The following is an 18807-nucleotide window of genomic DNA, read 5'->3' on the forward strand; positions in this document are numbered from 1 at the left end:
ATTTGTGCCCAAATCGATTCAGGTATGAGACCCTTATTAAGGGAAGTGTAAGATCACCTGGGTTCAAGTTTTAGCTCTTCAACAGCTCCTCGTCTCTCCATCACTAAGTCTTCTCTTGAGAGCACTTTGCAGATACATTTCTATTATAAATGCCCTATTACCCTCATTGTACAGATGAGACACTAAGAGTTTACGTGAATTCCCCAAGGCCATAAAACCCTGAACGAGGTCCTGAGAGTCGAAACTGACTATGCTGCTCAATTACTTCCAGAGCGATTCATTCGGGGAAGTATTTTCCCTCTGCAGGTCTTAGATTCCCTCATTCTCCTCGTCAAAAACCTCCAGTGAAAAATGTCCTTGGAAAACGCTGACAGAGGTTTTTGAGCCTCAGCCGCACCCGTCGCTCGCGCAGCAGGCGGAAGTAGCAGGCAGTTGGCCGGAAGTTGGTCTGTGAGGCCGAGTGCAGTCGGAGGAGTTAGTGTGTTGCTGTGGCGGGCGGGCTTCAGAGTCTGGTGTTGCGCTGCCGGCCTTCGCCAGCTTCAGGTGAGTGGTGGCGGTGGCCCGGGAAGATGTCACGGCGGCCGCTCCGTGTGCCTGCGACCGACTTCGCTTTCGGCTGTGCCTCCTGCCCTTCAGGTCCGCCCAGGGCTTGCGTCAGTCGAGGCCCTGGTCAGCGCTTCCCGGCCAGTGCGCGGACGACTCTCAGAGGATCTCCTCTGGAGAGAACCTCGGCGACCCTCGCCACTCCGGAGTTCTTTGACCTTGGGCAGGAGACCGCAACCTTGCTTCCCCTCTGCCCGGTGAAATGGAGATCCCAACAGTACGTGCCTCCCAGAGCTGTTGTGAGAATGTAGTGAGACCTTCTGGCGTGCCTCTCATTCTCACTTGGAGATAGCAGGTTCGGGGTGGGACCTGAAATTCTGTTTCTAACCAGCTTCCAGCAGACCACGCTTCGATCAGCCAGGCCTTAGAGTATTTTGCTTAGAACTTGATTGGGGTGGGGTGAGTCTTAAGTAAGTACCAGTTTGATATATGCCTTTTTCCCATTTTAGCAGAGAGTTTCTGGCTGTGCAAGCCTAATTCAGAGTAGTATTATTGTCCCTCCCTCTTTTCTCTCCAGGGACAGGAAATAATTGATCTTTTTTTGTGCATATCATGACAAAGCTTCTCTGACCTGACTGAGCAGGTGCCCGTATACCAGGTGCAAACCTTGGGCTTCTCAAGTGGCACTTCATTGCTTACTCAGTGTAGACCGATTGACAGTGTTTCATCCTGTGGAGATCATAGCTCAATGCTTTAGTATCAACAATGGCTGGTGTTTTTGTGCTCCAGTCATGTTTTCTGCAGTTTGGACACACTGTTAAGTAGTAACAGCTGGCTTTGTGCTTAATAGCCCTGAATGGCCTTGAGCAATCCCGTGAATGATTTACTCCTGCCTGGTGGACCAAAATAAAATATGAAAACACTGCTGTATCATACAGCTGAGAGAGTGTCCTGAATAATGCAAGACTGATATTCGTTTGTCTGTGTGGTTTTCTTTTCTGTTTAGTGTTTTTTTTTTTTCCCTGATCTCTAACAAGGCCTTGCCATTCATCATGTAAATAAGTCAAGTTTGATATAAAAGAATTTTGAAGTTCCTCATTTGCCTGACTAAAAAGCATAAGCAAAACATTGCAAATTGGAAAACCAGGTAAGACCAAGCATGCACTAACAGTAATAGGTACTCAGACCATTTACTTGGGAATTTTCTTTCATGACTTTGTGGGTACTTCTTTTTACATGCCTTGATTTCATCTTTTCTCTGGTGGACACAAATGTCTGTTCTCTGTTGTTATATGGAGAGATTTCTTTTCTTTCTTTCTTTCTTTTTTTTTTTTTAAGTCCATTCATAAAATTTTATTCCACTTACATGAGGAGAGATTTTCTAAAAATAGGGTCTTATGAAATTCTTTGAAAGAAGTGACTCTGACAAGATCATCTGCAGCTTTGTCAGACTATCTCTACCCACACCCTTCTTGCCATTCTGATAGAAGAGTAGTGGTATCTTAGAAGGCCAGGGAGGGCTATAAAGGGCAAAAAGGTTTCACAGATGATTTGATGTGCTAATGTCTCTCCTATAAGCACTAGAACAAAAAGGAGGGGATGTGTTCCTAGACTTGATTTTGATTTGGCTTATCTTAGTGGATGATACTTAACCTTAACCTAGACACCTTCTTCGCACTAACTCTTAACCTTCTTTGTACTAGTAGACCCTTCTCTTGTAGGCCTTGCTCCTGTACGAAAACAGAAGTGCAGAAAAGTCTGGCTCAGTTAATATCCTCCTTAACAGCTGAGTGTCTTTACTATCTACCTGTAAGCCCTGACTGGGAGCTTTTAAAGCTTTGGAGGCTCTCAGCAGTAGGATTCACCTAGAGAAAGTTAATTCTTTGCTTTTTGGTTGCTCAACAAATTATTTGCTGAGACAAAAATGGGGTTGGTGGCTGGGAATGTAGCTCAGTGGTAGAATATGTCTCTAGCATGCGTGAAGCCCTGGATTCAATTCCTAGCATTAGGGGAAAAAAATTTTTTTTAAAGGTGATGGTGGTGGCATTGGAGTATTCATTATTTATGGTGATTTTATTGGTACTTAGGAAGATCTTTTCCTTTCTAGGAAAAGAATGAGAATTGATGGACTGGGGTTGTGGCTCAGCAGTATGATGCTCGCCTAGCACATGTGAGGTGCTGGCTTTGATCCTCAGCACCACATAAAAATAAATAAATAAAATAAAGGTATTGTGTTCAACTACAATTTAAAAAAATATATTTAAAAAAAATAATGAGAACTGAGGGGTGAGATCTGGCAACTGGTAAACTGTATATGCTGAGAGTGTCATATATTTAATCTACAGTTAGCTTGGCTGCCTTCTTCTACCTGGCTCCCTTTTTCTAACTTCTTGACCATAGTTTAAAATGAAGCTCTTTGGCCTTGCTCAGACTTGTACCTGGAAGATGGAAAGGTAAGATTCCTCAACTTTGTAAAATCACATCATTCAGGGTGGTTTGGGCAGTGCCTTTTGGAAATGTCAGGGTCTAAGGGTCTCTAACGATCCACTCTAATTCAGTATGACTCCTAAAGAAGAGATGAGGGGCTGGGGTTGTAGCTCAGTGGTAGAGCTCTTGCCTAGCATGTCTGAGGCACTGGGTTCGATTCTCAGCACTACATATAAATAAATGAATAAAATAAATGTCTAGCAACATCTAAAACAATATTAAAAAAAAAAAAAAAAAGGAGATGAAGCCACATACAGTGGCATATACCTGTAATTCTAGTGACTCAGGAGGCTGAGGAAAGAGGATTGCAAGTTTGGGGCCAGGCTTGGCAATTTAACAAGATCCTATCTAAAAACAACAAAAAAAAAAAAACACTAAAAGGGCTGGGGTAAAGTGCCCTAATACTGGGAAAAAAGACTGTTTTAGGTGATGGCACTCATTTGTATAAAATGAACTATTCACTCTGTTGAATATTTGTGTGCACTTGAGTCTGTCACAAACATACCATGCAAACCAGCCTCTTCCTACTGGATGGACATTTGACTTGTTTTCAGTTTTTAGATGGATATTTTGTTAAAAATCAAAAAGAGAATGTTTTTTTTTTTTTAAGTTATGTCTATGAAGGATCTCTGAAGAATTCAGATGAGATGAAGGACTATAGATTTAATGTGTATAACTTTTAGTTTCATACTGTGTTGGACTAAATTTAAATTCCAGGTCTCAAGCAGGTTTTCTTAAAGGCCCTGTTCTGTCAACTAGAGCGTTCTATTACCTGTTTTGTCTTTTATTTCCTTCATGCCTGTGCTACCCTGTTGAGATTCTTAGTGACTATTTTAAGGCATATAAATCCTCTTTTTTTTTTTTCCTGGTGGTGCTGGAGATTGAACTCAATTCCTCACACATGCTAAGCATGTGCTTTATCACTGAGCTACATCCCCAATCCTTTTTATTTTTTGAGACAGGGTCTTGCTAAGTTGCTTAAGGCTGCTCTTAGTTGCTGAGGCGGGCTTTGAACTCATGATCCTCCTGCCTCAGCCTCCTGAGTTTCTGGGATTATAGGCATGCGCCACCACCCCAGCACCTATGGACCATTTTTGCCTACCAAGATTCAACATAGAGTCAGATGCTATAGATTCAGATTTGGCAATCTACCTCTTGAAGTCCCAAATTCTGCTTGAAGAAGCCATAGTACTGCAAACAACAACAACAACAACAACAACAACAAAACAAAGCCCAAACCAATAAAACAGCAGCCAATTGTATAAAGATGTACTGTGAAAGATTTCTGCTATAGTTCACAAAGAAAGAAATTAAATACATTTCTGCCACCAAGAGAAGCCTGTGTAGTTTGCCTACCAGAATAGCCACTGGCCTGCCTTATTGTTGTGGTTCTTATGCTATGGGCTCTGGAAGAAAGGACCTGACAGCAGAATTGGGCAGACATTTCAGAAAGTCATTCTGACCCCCTGAGAGCCCTTGTGGAATTTTCTGCAACCCTTGTGGAATAGCCTTATGTGCTCCATGAGTTGGCAGCTCAGATCTCAGTTTTTGCTTATTAGGCTTTGGCACCTAAGTGGAAAGAAAGAATAACTATTAAGGAATGCAAGAGTATGGCAGAGTCAGTTTCATAGCCTCTATGATTTCTGCCATGGGAGAAAAATGAAAATTGTACTGTTTACAGGCAGAGTAAGGATATAATCAGCACTTGATTCAGTACTTGTCTCAGTAGAAGCGTTGCTAATCTGCCTTCATCATAGGAAAGCTGCACTGCTCCCCCACATGGTAGCCAGGTAGTATGGTAAAATGATGTTCCCTGAACTCTAAGCCCTGCTTAGAGTTCACCTCTGAATTGACAGAAAGCACCTTGGTCTTCTGCTTTACTCCATGAGCACAAGTGAGCTAGTTTCCTTCCTTCCTTCTTTTCCTTCATTTTTTTTCTTTTTTAATAGTACTGGGAAATGAACCCAGGGCCTCACAGTTAGGGAAGTGCTCTGCCACTGAATCACTCCTAGCTCAACATGAATTTCTGAATATACTTCCTGGTTGAACAACTACTTTGCACTAGTGATTCAGATTCTCTTACAAGCCCCCTGGTGCTTAGCACAGTGGCCCATGGATTGAAGGTTTGAAGCCAGCCTGAACAAAGTAGTGAGACCCTGTCTCAAAAAGGGCTGGAGATGTAGCACAGCACAGTGGTAGAGTACTCCTTGATTCAGGCTCTAGAACTAAAAATATCCTTCTGGAGATAACAGTCGCCATCTTCTGAAAGGTATAGGCATAGTGTTAGAATAACAGAATTTTGTAATTAAAAGTTTGTATTATAAGAATTGGGAGTGTTATTTTGTGTATAAGTTAAATCTTATACCAAATCCCACTTTTTCCTTTATGCATGGCAGTTTTTATAAACTTTCTGTTCTCCAAGTGTGATCTTTCTGTGTTGATATTAAAGAGATGGAATGATTGCTTATTTTCACTCCCAGCTTTCTATTGAGTATTAGTAGAGCACCTGTCTTCTCTAGTTGTCACTGCTTCTCTTCTGAAAGGAAGAAAGTGTGGACTGAACAGCAGTCTAGGAACTACTCTGTGGGTACCCTGGGTTTGGGGTTTTTCTGTGCCTTTATACAAGGTACACAGTTTATCTTTGATAACATTCTGTTTTGTCATTTGGGCATTCACTAGCAGTAGACTAACTTGAGTGGATAACAGTGTGGTTTGACTCTATTTCTTGTAATGTATAAATTTTGGTTATGTGATAGGTGGAAGCCACTCATTCTTCATCTACCCTTTTTTCAGTATCTGGCACCAATTCGGGCTGAGTCATTTGTGATCCGTGACTCTTGTGATATGCTGAAGATTCCAGGCAGTTTCTGTGGAACATCTCCCCATCGAGCTCTAATCAAGCATCATATAAACAAGAAATTGTTTGGTCAAACCTGTGAGGACTGTGCTCTGACTGCCAAAAAGATCAGTACTGACATCAGAATGGCAGCTACTCTCAAATTATTAAAACCTTTAAAATATCAAGCATTTCGCGATTCTTTTGCCTACAGTGCCACCCAAAGTGTGGCATATTGGAATATGGGAAGCAATATACGGCATAGGGGACAGGCCCCTCCTGAGCGTAGTAGTTCCTGCCATCCTGCCAGAAAAGTTAAGAACGTTGGTAGCGCCACCTTTTCTCAGAGGGTCTTCACAATCAGCAGTGCCTTTCTGGGTTTGGAATTCAGCAAAGCTTCTACCTCTAAAGCCAGGAAGTTGCAGCTGGACTCACCCAGGACTATGAAAATTGATGAAGAGGATGTAGAAGTTTTTGATTCCTTTGAAGGCACCCGAGTTTTCCTACAGCTAAGGCCAGAATACCAGCTTCACAGCTATAACAGATCTGAGACTTGTCAGCCCCTCTCTGTTTCAGAAGGTGAACTAATTTTGCACAAAGTCACAGTTTATCAAAGTAACCTTCAACCTCAAATCATTGCTGATTATTTTTGTAAGCTGAGCTCTTTGCCTACAGAACAGCATCCTGTTTTGCTGACAAGTACCAGCTTTGCTCTGCTCTGCCAATTGAGTGTGAAAAATATACAAGTCTTTGATATTCCAGATCTAATCAGTATTTTGAAAGCCTTTGTTAGTTTAGGAATTCCTCACTCTCATTCAATGCTAGATGTGTATGAAACCAGGTTTTGTCAACAGGTATGGGAGATGAGTCTGAATCAGCTTCTCTTGGTGGCTGATCTCTGGCGGTGCTTAGGTCTCAGAGTACCTCAGTTTTTAAAAATTTTTTTTAGTTACCTTAATTTGCACTGGAAAGATCTATCCTTGTCCCAGCTGATTCACTTAATTTATATTATAGGTGAAAGTCGACAGGTGCCTCAGGACCTAATGCAAAAACTGGAATCATTGATCCTTAAGTATATAGATTTGATCAACTTAGAGGAGGTTGGTACAATCTGTTTGGGATTCTTTAAGTCAAGTAGTAGTCTCTCTGAATTTGTAATGCGGAAACTTGGAGATTTGGCTTGTGCTGACATGGAGCATTTGAGTAGTCATGCCTTAGTGCATATTCTTAAAATGTTCAGATTCACTCATGTGGATCATGTAAATTTCATGAAGCGCTTTGGAGAGATAGCTCCTCAGCGAATTCCTTCCCTGGGGGTTCAGGGTGTTATGCACCTGACTCTTGCCTGCTCAGCTTTACACTTTCTGGATGAAGGAGTAATGAATGCCGTGGCTGCTTCTTTGCCTCCTAGAGTAGTGCACTGTCGCAGTAAAGATATTGCCAAAATTCTGTGGTCATTTGGAACTCTGAATTATAAGCCACCCAACACAGAAGAATTTTATTCTAGCCTGATCAATGAAATTCACAGAAAGATGCCTGAATTCAACCAATATCCAGAACACCTGCTCACCTGCCTGCTGGGTCTGGCATTTTCGGAGTACTTTCTAATAGAGCTTATTGATTTTGCTTTGAGTCCAGGGTTTGTCAAGCTAGCTCAGGAGAGAAGTAAATTTGAACTCACCAAGGAACTGTATACTCTTGATGGTACAGTTGGTGTTGAGTGTCCAGATTATAGAGGCAGTCGTCTTAGTTCTTACCTTCAGCAAGAGGCATCTGCTAAGCTTTGGAATTTAGCAAGGAAAGATATGAACTCAAAGCCTGAATTCCTAGAAGCTCTCTCTTTACTTGAGACCATGTTGGGCGGCCCCCAGTACATCAAGCACCATATGATTTTGCCTCATACTCGGTCTTCTGACTTAGAGGTCCAGCTTGACATTAACATGAAGCCATTACCATTTAATAAAGAAGCCATACCAGCTGACGATGTAGCCAAATTAAGGCTTAAGCATGTAGGAGTCAGCCTTACAGATAATTTGATGAATCAGTTGCTGAAAGGGAAAGCAAGAGGGCATTTCCAGGGGAACAATGAGTCAGAGACTTTGCAGCAGCCTGTAAAGTCAGAGGAAGAATCCTTGGGGAACTTCCTTTCCAATATGGCAGGTAGATTGGGAGCTGTGGAGATGGCTGGCCTGCATCCCTCAGCCCATGTGCAGGCCCCACCAGTGAAGCTGGCTATTCAGTTGACGAACAGGAACCAATATTGCTATGGTTCCAGGGATCTGCTTGGACTGCACAATATGAAGAGGCGGCAGCTGGTTCGGCTTGGGTACCATGTGGTAGAATTATCCTACTGGGAATGGCTCCCACTACTAAAACGAACGCGCTTAGAGAAGCTGGCTTTCCTCCATGAGAAAGTGTTCACTTCTGTTCTCTAAAGGGCTTTCATGGGTATTTTTACTCTAAACTGTTGGTGTACAGGTTGAGCATCCCTAATTTGAAAATCAAAAACGTTCCAGAATCTGGAACTTTTGAGTACCACCATGACATTCACTTTGGATTTTAGACTTTTGGATTAGGGATATTCAAATGGTAGTCTATGCAGATATTTCTTAATCTGAAGCATGAAGCAACTCAAAGTCTTTCTTGTCTCAAGCTTTTTTTTTTTTTTTTTTAACTAGGAACTGAGCCAGAGGCGCCACATTCCGACCCTTTTTGTTGTTGTTGTTTTGAGACAGGGTCTTGCTAAGTTGCTTAGGACCTCTGTAAGTTGATGAGGCTAGCTTTAAACTTGCTATTTTCCTGCCTCAGCCTCCCCAGCCACTGGGAATACGGGTGTGCGCCGCTGTGCCCAGCCTGGTCCCGAGCATTTTGAATAAAATCATACTTAATTTATACAGCAAAATAATTATAAAAGCCAGAATGTAAATTTAGTAATAAAATCATCTGTTGAAGAGAATTGATCATGGTGTTATTTGTTACAGATTGAAGCTAATATATGTTAACTGTGAATTAATTGTGACCTGTAGCAGTAATAAGTTATTGCTAATTTGTGCATATTACTCTTAGTAAGTAATAAACATCTTAAAATGTCCATGGTCTAGTAATTCCTATTACAGTTTTTATTTCCTTCTTTCTTTCTTTTTTTTTAATATATTTTTTAGTTGTAGGTGGACACAATACCTTTATTTTATTTTTGTATGGTGCACAGGATTGAACCCAGTGCCTCAAGCATGCCTGGCGAGTGCTCTACATCTCAGCCACAACCCCAGCCCTCCTGTTGCACTTTGTTTACTAGCCTTATGTCTCAATTATTTTAAGCTTTTAGAATAAAAATTTAGGTATTGTCTAAAGCCAATTTTTATAAAAGTAGTTATCATATTCTTTGTTTTAAAGAAGAATCACAGCTTTACTTACATTTCAGGACTTTACCTCTGTGTGTGTTCTTCACAGTCTAAAATGAAAGTTCTCATTTTTGTTTTAGATTTGATTGGTTATCTTTAGTTGCTTGTTCTTCCAATTTCAGAATTGGAGTTAATATCTTCTTCTTAGCTCCCTATTCCACATTTCTACACTTCTTGCATAAACTCTTCTCTCCAGGCTTCCCATATTTTCTTCTTAAAATTGGATCTAGAAAAATAGAATTATATAAGAGCCTAAGAGGCCAGTAGTTCCCAAATCTGATGAATGTTTTTCATGGCAAGTAGCCCAGATGGGAAGAAAATGAGTTACCTTTCAAATCAGGTAGTCCCATAGACAGGTTTTGTTGATTTCTTTTTGCTTATACTAGAGTCACCAACATAGAGATTTTCTGTGTAAATAACAATATAAGTAATTTAGTAAACACTTGGGGTCTGTGAAAATTTCTTTCGAAAGGGATCACTCTGGACTACAGATGTAGTTCAGTGGTAGATTGCTTGCCTTCCATGTATGAGGTTTGATTCCCCCACACTGCAAAAGAAAGAGGGGATCCTTCCTCCTATTGTTAAGGTCTCTCAAAGGTCACTCTTCAGAGAAGATTTCTCACTCTGTCCAACATCACTTTAGTCTTTTTTTCATTTTTTTTTCCATATTGATGATTCAACCCAGGGGCATTTTACCACTGAGCTATATCCCCAGCCCTTGTTATTTTTGAGAAAGGGCCTCAGTTACTGAGGCTGGCCTCAAACTTGGGATGCTCCTATTTCAGCTTCCCAAGTAGTTGGATCATAGGCATGCCCTCATACCCAGCTCCATTGGCCTTTGATCATGATCTGTCAAACATGCTATTTTGCTTCATTCAGTTATTAGCTCACATTGTTTTTTGTTGTTGTTGTTGTTGTTATTGTTTGGATCCTTTAGAATTTTCTGTATATCAGCTCATGTTGTCTGAACATAGAGATAGCTTTATGTTTCTCTTTTCCCTTTGGATTTCTTTTTCTTGCCTGATTGCTTTGGCAGGAACTTCTAGTAAGATAAAGAATAGAATTGGTGAAAGTAGATATCTTGTATTGTTCCTTGAATGTTTTCAATCTTTCACGAATTATTTTTTTTAATATTTATTTTTTAGCTTTAGGTGGACACAGTATCTTTATTTTATTTTTTATGTAGTGCTGAGGCATGCCAGGCGAGTGTGCTACTACTTGAGCTATATCCCCAGCTCCAATTTTTACCAATTATGATGTTAGTTGTGCGTTTTTTCGTAAACCCTTTATAATGTTGAGGGAGTTCCTTTTATTTTTTGTTCCTACTTTTCTGAGTCTCTAATAAATTATTTTAGTGTGTGACCCAAATAGTACATGTGATATTTCTCTCTCTCTCTCTCACTCACTCACTCTCTCTCACTCTCTTTCTCCTTGAAGTACTGCGGGTTGAATTCAGACTCTCAGATTCTCTATCACTAAACTATATCCCCAGTACTTGTTATTTTTCTATTTTGAGACAGGTTCTTGCTAGGTTGCCCAGGCTGGCCTTGAGCTTGTGATCCTCCTACCTCCGCTTCCTGAGTAGCTGGGATTACAGGTGTGTGTCTCTGCACTGGGTGGGACTTTTCTTATACTTAAAATAATTCATTGTTTTGCTGAAGTTTGGGCTTTTTCTTGTGTGTGTGTATATGTGTGTGTGAACAGGGAGTGTCTGAGGATTGAATCCATGGATGCTTTACCACTGAGCTACATCCCTAGTCCTTTTTTTTAAAAAAAAATATTTATTTTTTTAGGTGTAGATGGACACAACACAATGCCTTTATTTTTATTTGGTGCTGAGGATCAAACCTGGGTCCTGCCTGTGCTAGGCAAGCGCTCTACTGCTGAGCCACAATCCCAGCCCCCATCTCTAGTCCTTTTTATTTTGAGATACAGAATTGCTGAATTGCTAAGGCTGACCTTGAATTTGGGATCCTCCTGCCTCAGTCTCCCATGTTGCTGGGATTATAGGTGTGTGCCACCATTCCCGGCTGAAGTTCAGGTTTAAGTGAACAGTTTTTATTTGTTAAATCTGGCAACCCTAAAGCATAGCATTAAGACAAGTTTTATTTGGGTGGGATGGTGGTGGTGGTGGTGCACAGAATAGACTTGAATGAATGATTGCATTTGTTAAAAATAGAGTACTATAATTGGAGATAGTTGAAAATTCAGGAGGGAGATAAGACGCGAAATTAGGTCCTGGAGAAAAGGGACCAGATTAAGGTCAGGTTGATTGTAGAGCCTGGCCACCTCACCTGAGATCCCATAGAATTTCCCTGACATTGTTATTAAGGCAATTCATTGTATATCTTGTTTTGAGTCTGAATCTTTTAAAAGAAAAACATGTCCATTTGTACCTCATTTTGATGCTGTGGGTTGCTTAAGAGTAAAAACTGTATGCATGGGCTAAGGGTATAACTTAGTAGTAGTGTGCTTGCCTAATATGCATGGACACGGAAATGTCCATTTGTGCCAAGCATAGTGCCTCAAACATAAACCCTTAAAGGTGACTTAGGTACATGTGATATAAAATTGCAGGCATCTTTTAGACCCCTGCCTGTGTTCTAGTTCTCACTGGTGGGCAACAATCTTTCAGTTTAAATAACTCTAAGAAAAATGCATATAAGTCAAACTTCATGGATGGACAGGTGACTCAATTTAGAAATTATAAGAAGTTGGGCTGGGGATGTGGCTCAAGCGGTAGCGCGCTCGCCTGGCATGCGTGCGGCCCGGGTTCGACCCTCAGCACCACATACTAACAAAGATGTTGTGTCTGCCAGAAAAATAAAATAAATAAATAAAAAAAAAAAAAAAAAGAAGTATTATATGTCTTTAAAAGCTGAAGTGCCCAATTTATAAAATTGCTCACTGTGTTAGTATTCCACCCACTCTATGAGGTTAAATGCTTTTCTCTTATTTGACAGGTAATCTTCTTTTTCCCCCCCTCTGTATCCTGTTTGAGCTTAGTCTTTAAAAATATGTGTATCTGCCAGAATTATTTTCCATTTCTTTTTCGTGAAACTCAAAATCAGATTGTATAATTCAGCTATGGTAACTTTTTTGTAGGCCAAAGGAAGGTGGACGCTTAAATTTTCAAAAAGTGTCATGGTCACCTTATTCTCTTCCAAATTACCCCTCCATTCTTTCCCACCCCCAGGTTCTGAACTTCAACAACAACATCAAAAGGTTTGCTTCATTTCTTTAAGCTCCAGGGCATCACAGACAACAACCTTCAGGACAGAGTGACCAACTTGTCCCAGTTTGCCTGGGACTCTCCCAGCACTGAAAGTCACACATTTTGATAATCCGTTTGGTCCTGGGTAGACCAGTACAGTTGGGCAGTTGACTTCTGACTCCTTTCTTGTTCTTTCCTTTACATTTTCCCTTCCTGAGCCTGAGTACAGAGAGGCAGGGAAGAAAGGTCTGTCCCATCTGGACATCCAGTGGCTATCAGCTGCCAAGAAATACCCAGAGCGTATATTTTATGATCAGTCCTCCCTGATACCATCTGGAGACCTCAGAAATCCAGTGCATGTGTTTAACTATTTATAACAACTTTGTATGTGTTTGTGTGTGTGTGTGAGAGAGAGAGAGAGAGAGTGAGAGTGTGTGTGTGTGTGTGTGTGTGTGTGTGTGTGTGTTTTAGGTACTTGGGATTGTACCCGGAGTGCTTAATCCCTGAGCTACATCCCCAGCACTGTTTATTTTTTATTTTGAAACAGGGTCTTCCTAGGTTGCATAGGTCCTTGCTAAGTTGCTGAGACTGGCCTCAAACCTATGATCCTTCTGCCTCAGCCTCCCGAGTGCTGGGATTATAGGCATGGCTACCACACCTGGTTAGTACTTAGAACAATTTTAAACCCAAAAGGGAGGGAAAATCCCCCAACATATCCCTCTAGTCTAGTAGAGTATTACATGTTTAAATTTCTGCATTCCCACCATTACCTCCCAAACTATTCATGTACACATAGTCCTAGATACAGATTTTTCACAAATATATAATTGAAATACTCCCATAAGCTCTTTCACTTGTGGGCAACCAACTGTGTGTGATAAGTTGAGACAGCTGTCTTTCATTTTAGCCAGCTCTAAGGATAATGTGAATAAGTCAAACATTTTATATGGATGAGTAAATAATTGAATTTAAAGATTTGTGTTCTTTTTCTTTGTTTTATGTATACTTTTGCATTTTTTTAATAGTCGAAGTTATTTAAATGACATGAATGATAATATCACTCAAATTTGTTTCTTATAGTGTGAACAGTGGGCTTAACTGATGTCTTAAGGGACTTAGATATGGGTGAAGAACTTCAGGATTTCTGTGGTAATAACAGTACTTTGGGGTTGAGGGTGTAGTGCATTGGTAGAGTGCTTGCCTACTATTTTTGAGGCCCTAGGTTCTATTCCCAGCACTACCCAATAAATAAACAAAAAAGTATTTGACTTTATAAAATAAATGACTTTTTTTTTTTTTCTTAGTAGTACTGGTCATTGAACCCAGGGATGTTCTACTACTGAGCCATCCCAGTCCTCTTTATTTTGAGACAGGTTCTTGCTGAGTTGCTTAGGGCCTCCCTAAGTTGCTGAGGCTAGTTTCAAACATGTGATCCTCCTGCCTTAGCCTTTTTCCAGTCACTAGAATTGCAAGGGTGCACCACCATGCCCAGCCAATAAATGAATTCTTAATGGGTAGCACAAGGGATCCTTGTGGTGCTTGAACTGTTTTGTTATCTTGGTTATGGTATTGATTACACAAATCTACACATGGAATAAAATTGCATAGAACTGAAGAGGTAGGCCTGCACAAATGAATGCATATAAAACTGGTGAAATCTAAGTAAGATCAGTAGATTGTTATTGTAAGTTTTCTAGTCATGGTGTTGTCTTGTAACTATGTAAGAATTACCACCAGGAAAAACTGTGTAAAAGATACTCTGTTTCTTACAACTTAACCTACAATTATCTTGAAAGGCTTAATTAAATATCTTTTAAATAATCAGTTTCTTAGTAGCTTTGAAATCCTTGTGAAATGCTCAGTAGTTCAAAAAAGAATATCCCTCTAAAAAGGGGAGAAAATGTCAAAGGAAAAATTGAGGCTACTAGCTTATTTCTAAGTAGTTTATACCTTGGTATCTTTAGGAAGCCATTTACAAAGATAATCTCTCCTATAATACAGAAAAGATAGTGGGAACACATCAGCCAGAGGAAAGGGAAAGCAACTGAAGGATGAATTGCTTCTAAGTGGTTCAAAATTGTTACATCATCTAGGAGGTTAATGGCAGGCTTTTCATTAGTGTCATTTCTCTCCCTTGTTATAAGCCTTCTATGACTTCCCTCTGACCAGTAGCTTTCAAACTTATTTTTTTTTTAACAACAACCCTTAGTAAGAAATGCCTTGTATTCCTGGCATAGTGACACAAGCCTGTGATTCCAGCTACTTGCGAGATGAGGCAAAAGGAACATAAGTTTGAAACCAGCTTGGGCAACCTAGTAAGACCCTGTCTCCAAAAGGACTGAGTATGAAACTCAGTGGTAGAACACTTGCCTCTCATGTGCAGGGCCCTGGGTTCAATCCCTAGTACTACCAAAAAATCAAAATGCTTTACATCAAAACCTTGAATGAATGAATGAATGAATGAATGAGTGTACATGGATATATAACTGAAACAAAAAGTTTTACAAGAAAGTATGTTTACCTTTACGTTAGTGCATACTGATATTTACTTTCTATTCTACTTAATTAAAAATATTACTGGTTATATCTCACTAATTGGAGCTCTTGGTCTTGAGTTTGGAGAAACACTACTTCATTCTACCAGATGAAGTTGTCTAAGCCCCTTGGTATATTCAGTGCCTTCCCTGCCTCCTATTCCAGCCTGTAGCTAAGTGGTGTATATTCAAACCCGGCATGCTGGTATGGCTGTAGTCCTAGCTGCTTGAAGGATAAGGTGGGATGTTTGTTCAAGTCCACCAAACTCGATACCAGCCTGGGTAACATAGTAAGACCTTGTCTCAAAATGAACAAATGACAATGTCAATGGCTTATATAGCACTTCCTAACCCTACTTTACACCATCCCTCCTTTAGGTCTTGATTCTTACTGGTCCCTCTCTGTAGGGCTTTTCCCTTTCTGTTCCTGTTCTTCCTGACTTTTATAATTGAGCATATATAGTTCATTGTACCATTAATATGTAGTACTTGTCTCTCTTCATAGTTGTTCCTGAAGCTATGTGTCCTAGTCATCCTTAGTGTTACTTTTATGACTCCGTCCCTGAGTTCTGGGTATATTTTTGGCTGGTGTTTTCCATTTTTTTTTTTTTTTAAATCAAGAGCCACAATAGCTGGGCACAATGGTATATGCCTGTAATCCCAGTGGCTTGGGAGGCTGAGGCCAGAGGATCACAAATTCAAAGCCAGCCTTAGCAACTTAGAGAGACTTTGTCTCAAAATTAAAAAACAAAACAAAACAAGGCTGGGGATGTGACTCAGTGCTTAAGGACCCCTGGGTTCAATCCCTGGTACCAAGAAGAAGGGGGTGGGGGTGGGGTGGGGGGGGGAGCACAATAAAGAACGTTTTACATGGATTTGCATATATTTGTACAAACCTGAAACAGGTTTCATGATGTAAGACCCATTCACTATGCATTTTTAAATATATATTTAGTTGTTGATGGGCCTTCCTGCCTTCCTTCCTTTTTTTTTTTCTTTTCTCTTCTTCTCTTTCGCTGAGAATCAAACCCAATGCCTCACACATGCTAGGCAAACGCTCTACCACTGAGCTACAACCCCAGTCCTCCCTATGCATTTTGATATTTTGTATTTTACATTTTTTCTTCAATCTGCAACTTGATTTCAAAAATCACAAGTTGAAACGCATTGAGTTAGTCCATTCTTCCCCATTCTCAATGTAATTTGCAGAAAGTTGTCATAAACCTTTATATTACATAATCTGTTAGGAAGAGGTGTGGATTGCCCCAAGACAGAACTGCTTATTTCATTTTTCCTTACTTCCCCCAACAGGAAGACAGAGAGAGAATATTTATTGTAGTTGGTTAGTTGGTTGGTTGGTTTTGTTACTGGGGATAGAACCCAGCAGCACTTACCATTGAACTATATCTCCAGCCTTTTTATTTTCATTTTATTTTAAGAAAGGTTCTTAGTAAGTTGTTGAGGCTGGCTTTGAATTTACAATCCTCTTGCCTCAGCCTCCTGAGTCCACTAGGACTAATGTGTGCATCACCATGCCCAGCTGTAGTAATTTTTTAATACTAAAAATTTATAAACAACGTAAGTAATAGGGAAGGGGATAAATACACTTTAGTCATACAAATAAATACACTTTTAGTCATATACAGTTGAATACTGCAAAGTTAAAATGAATAAACTTGGTAAAAAATTTTCAAAATAAAAAACTTTAAAAATAGTAATGCTTAATGGAAAAGCAAGTTGTAAGATGACAGGCACAGTAGAATATCATTAAGATACATTAAAATACATACAATTATGATGGATACATGCGTACCTACATGATTTGAATAACAACTTTAGATAGATAGAGCTTACTTGGTAAAAAATTTTGATTTTTACACTGAAATCAGACAAAAACATGGCAAAATATTAACACTTGCTAAAGCTAGTGGTGGGTTCAAGAGTTATCGTCTGTAATCCTTTTTTACCTGAAGTGATTTGTAATATAAAATTTCTAATAAATATTGACTTCTATTTTATCTGCTAACAAATGCATACTACTGTCTTACTATACCATTGTTATATGGCTCCAAGCTACTTCTCTGAACTGCAAGGCACGTTAGTCATGATCTGAGGTCCCCAGTTTATATTCAGGCCAGTCTTCCTTGTACCACATTTGGAAAAAGAGGCTATAATTTCTGTTTTACTGGACAATATTTGCAATGAATTCAGGTTACATGACCATGTCCTCAGCAGAGCTTGGGAGGTAGTCTTCCTGAGTGAGGCTCTTTCTTTGCCTTTTTGTATGTTGATTTCCCCGCCCCCACCCCTCAAATTAAGCTTTAGGGTAGGAGGCACTTGACTTTGAAAGATCTTGATAGCAATAAGTCCTGTAGGATCCTAGTGTAGGCACCAAAATTTCTCAAAGAAACAGAATAATTTGTAAGATTTTTTTTTCTTTTTTTAGTACTGGGGATGAACTCAAGGGTGCTTTGTCACTGAGCTATGTCCCCAACCATTTTTATTTTTATTTTTTTTTTAATTTTGAGATGGGGACTTAAAGTTGCAGAGGGCCTTGTCAAGTTGCTGAGGCTAGCCTCACACCTGTGATGCTCTTGCCTCAGCCTCCAGAGTTGCTGGGATTACAGGCATTTTCCACCACATCCAGCTTTGTTGTTGTTGTTTCTGGGGGAGGGCGAATATTGGGGATTGAACCCAGGGGCATTTAATCACTGAGCCACATCCCCAGTCCTTTTTCAAAAAAAAAATTTTTTTTTACCAATTTTGAGATAGGTTCTTACTAAGTTGTCGAGGCAGACCTCAAACTTGGACTCCTCCTGCCTTAATCTTCTAAGTAGCTGTATAGGCATGTGCCACCATGCCTAGCTTATTTGTAAGACATTTTTAAAAAAGTGTCTGCCACTCTTGTGCCATAATGGAACAATCACTTGTTTCAATTTGCATATTTCCATTCGATGTCCAGTCCTGATTTGTTTTCAGTTACTTCTCCCTGCAATTATTATTGTTAGACCTTATATTTTAGAGCAGTTTTAGGTTCATAGAAAAATTAAGCAGATAATACATATACCTCCTTCCCCTATACAGTTTCCTCTGTTATTAACATTTTATATTGGTGTGGTATATTTGTTATGATTGAGTATGATTGCTACATTATTAACATAAAGAGTGAAGGTTCACTCTTTATGTTACATAATTCTGTGGGTTTTGCAAAATGTGTAATGTTACGTATTCACCATTACAGGGTAACACAATAGTTTCACCACCTGACCACTTCATTTATCTTTGTACTCAAGTACCTAGCACAGGGTTTACAAATCTTGTGTGAATGTACAATGACATCCCATCTAAAATTAAACATAAAATAAAATTGAATAGTACTTTTAAAAAAATTATTATTTTATTTATTTATTTATTATGTGGCACTAAGGATTGAACCCAGTGCCTCACACATGCTAAACAAGGACTCTGTCACTGAGCTACAGTCCCAACCCTCACAGTACTTTTGAAGAGCAGTCTGCCACAATCAAATAGAACCTATTCTGGGAATAAAGGCATAAGTTTAAATTAGAAAAATGAGTTAATATATCAGATAAGATAAATAATAAAACAATATTGAGAAAAATCAGAATTCAGAGCATATTACTGATCTTCAAAAAACATTTAGAATGCTTTATTAACATAAAAAGAATATTTCAATCTAACAATCAGCTTTATGTTTAAAGAGGCATTTTCTAATGGGAACAAGGATGGCAACTATATTTTTTTTGTGTGTGTAATTCTGTAAGTTCTAGC

At 39.6% G+C, this 18807-nt stretch overlaps 2 protein-coding genes across 14 annotated transcripts in view; both read left to right on the top strand.

The window, feature by feature from the left end:
• Window positions 1–423: 423 nt before the first annotated feature.
• Window positions 424–18807, top strand: part of Ubox5 (U-box domain containing 5) — a 32350-nt gene continuing 13966 nt past the window's right edge. For 2 of the 7 annotated variants that reach the window (XM_046433030.2, XM_058575668.1), the window contains exons 1-2: window positions 1586–1690; window positions 10788–10864. The gene's annotated coding sequence lies outside the window, so the exon portion shown is untranslated. Of the gene's footprint in view, window positions 544–687; window positions 821–1585; window positions 1691–6309; window positions 6446–10787; window positions 10865–18807 lie in introns of those variants that run through there. The other 5 variants (XM_058575666.1, XM_058575667.1, XM_046433027.2 and 2 more) reach the window with 5 other exon arrangements.
• Window positions 442–8957, top strand: Fastkd5 (FAST kinase domains 5). Of its 7 annotated transcripts, none has more exons than XM_058575660.1 (4): window positions 683–820; window positions 2651–2769; window positions 2889–2996; window positions 5824–8957. In XM_058575660.1, the coding sequence occupies exon 4, from the start codon at window positions 5875–5877 to the stop codon at window positions 8299–8301; it is 2427 nt and encodes an 808-aa protein (XP_058431643.1). In that variant the 5' UTR covers window positions 683–820; window positions 2651–2769; window positions 2889–2996; window positions 5824–5874; the 3' UTR covers window positions 8302–8957. The 7 variants fall into 7 exon arrangements, with proteins under 7 accessions (XP_046288982.1, XP_058431643.1, XP_058431644.1 ...); XM_046433022.2 differs by lacking the exon at window positions 683–820 and adding an exon at window positions 1581–1690; XM_058575661.1 differs by lacking the exon at window positions 2651–2769.

Source organism: Marmota monax, unplaced genomic scaffold (genome assembly GCF_021218885.2).
Source record: "Marmota monax isolate L192 unplaced genomic scaffold, Marmota_monax_Labrador192_F-V1.1 WCK01_AAM20220418_F8-fsc00014, whole genome shotgun sequence".
Taxonomy (NCBI): Eukaryota; Metazoa; Chordata; class Mammalia; order Rodentia; family Sciuridae; genus Marmota; species Marmota monax.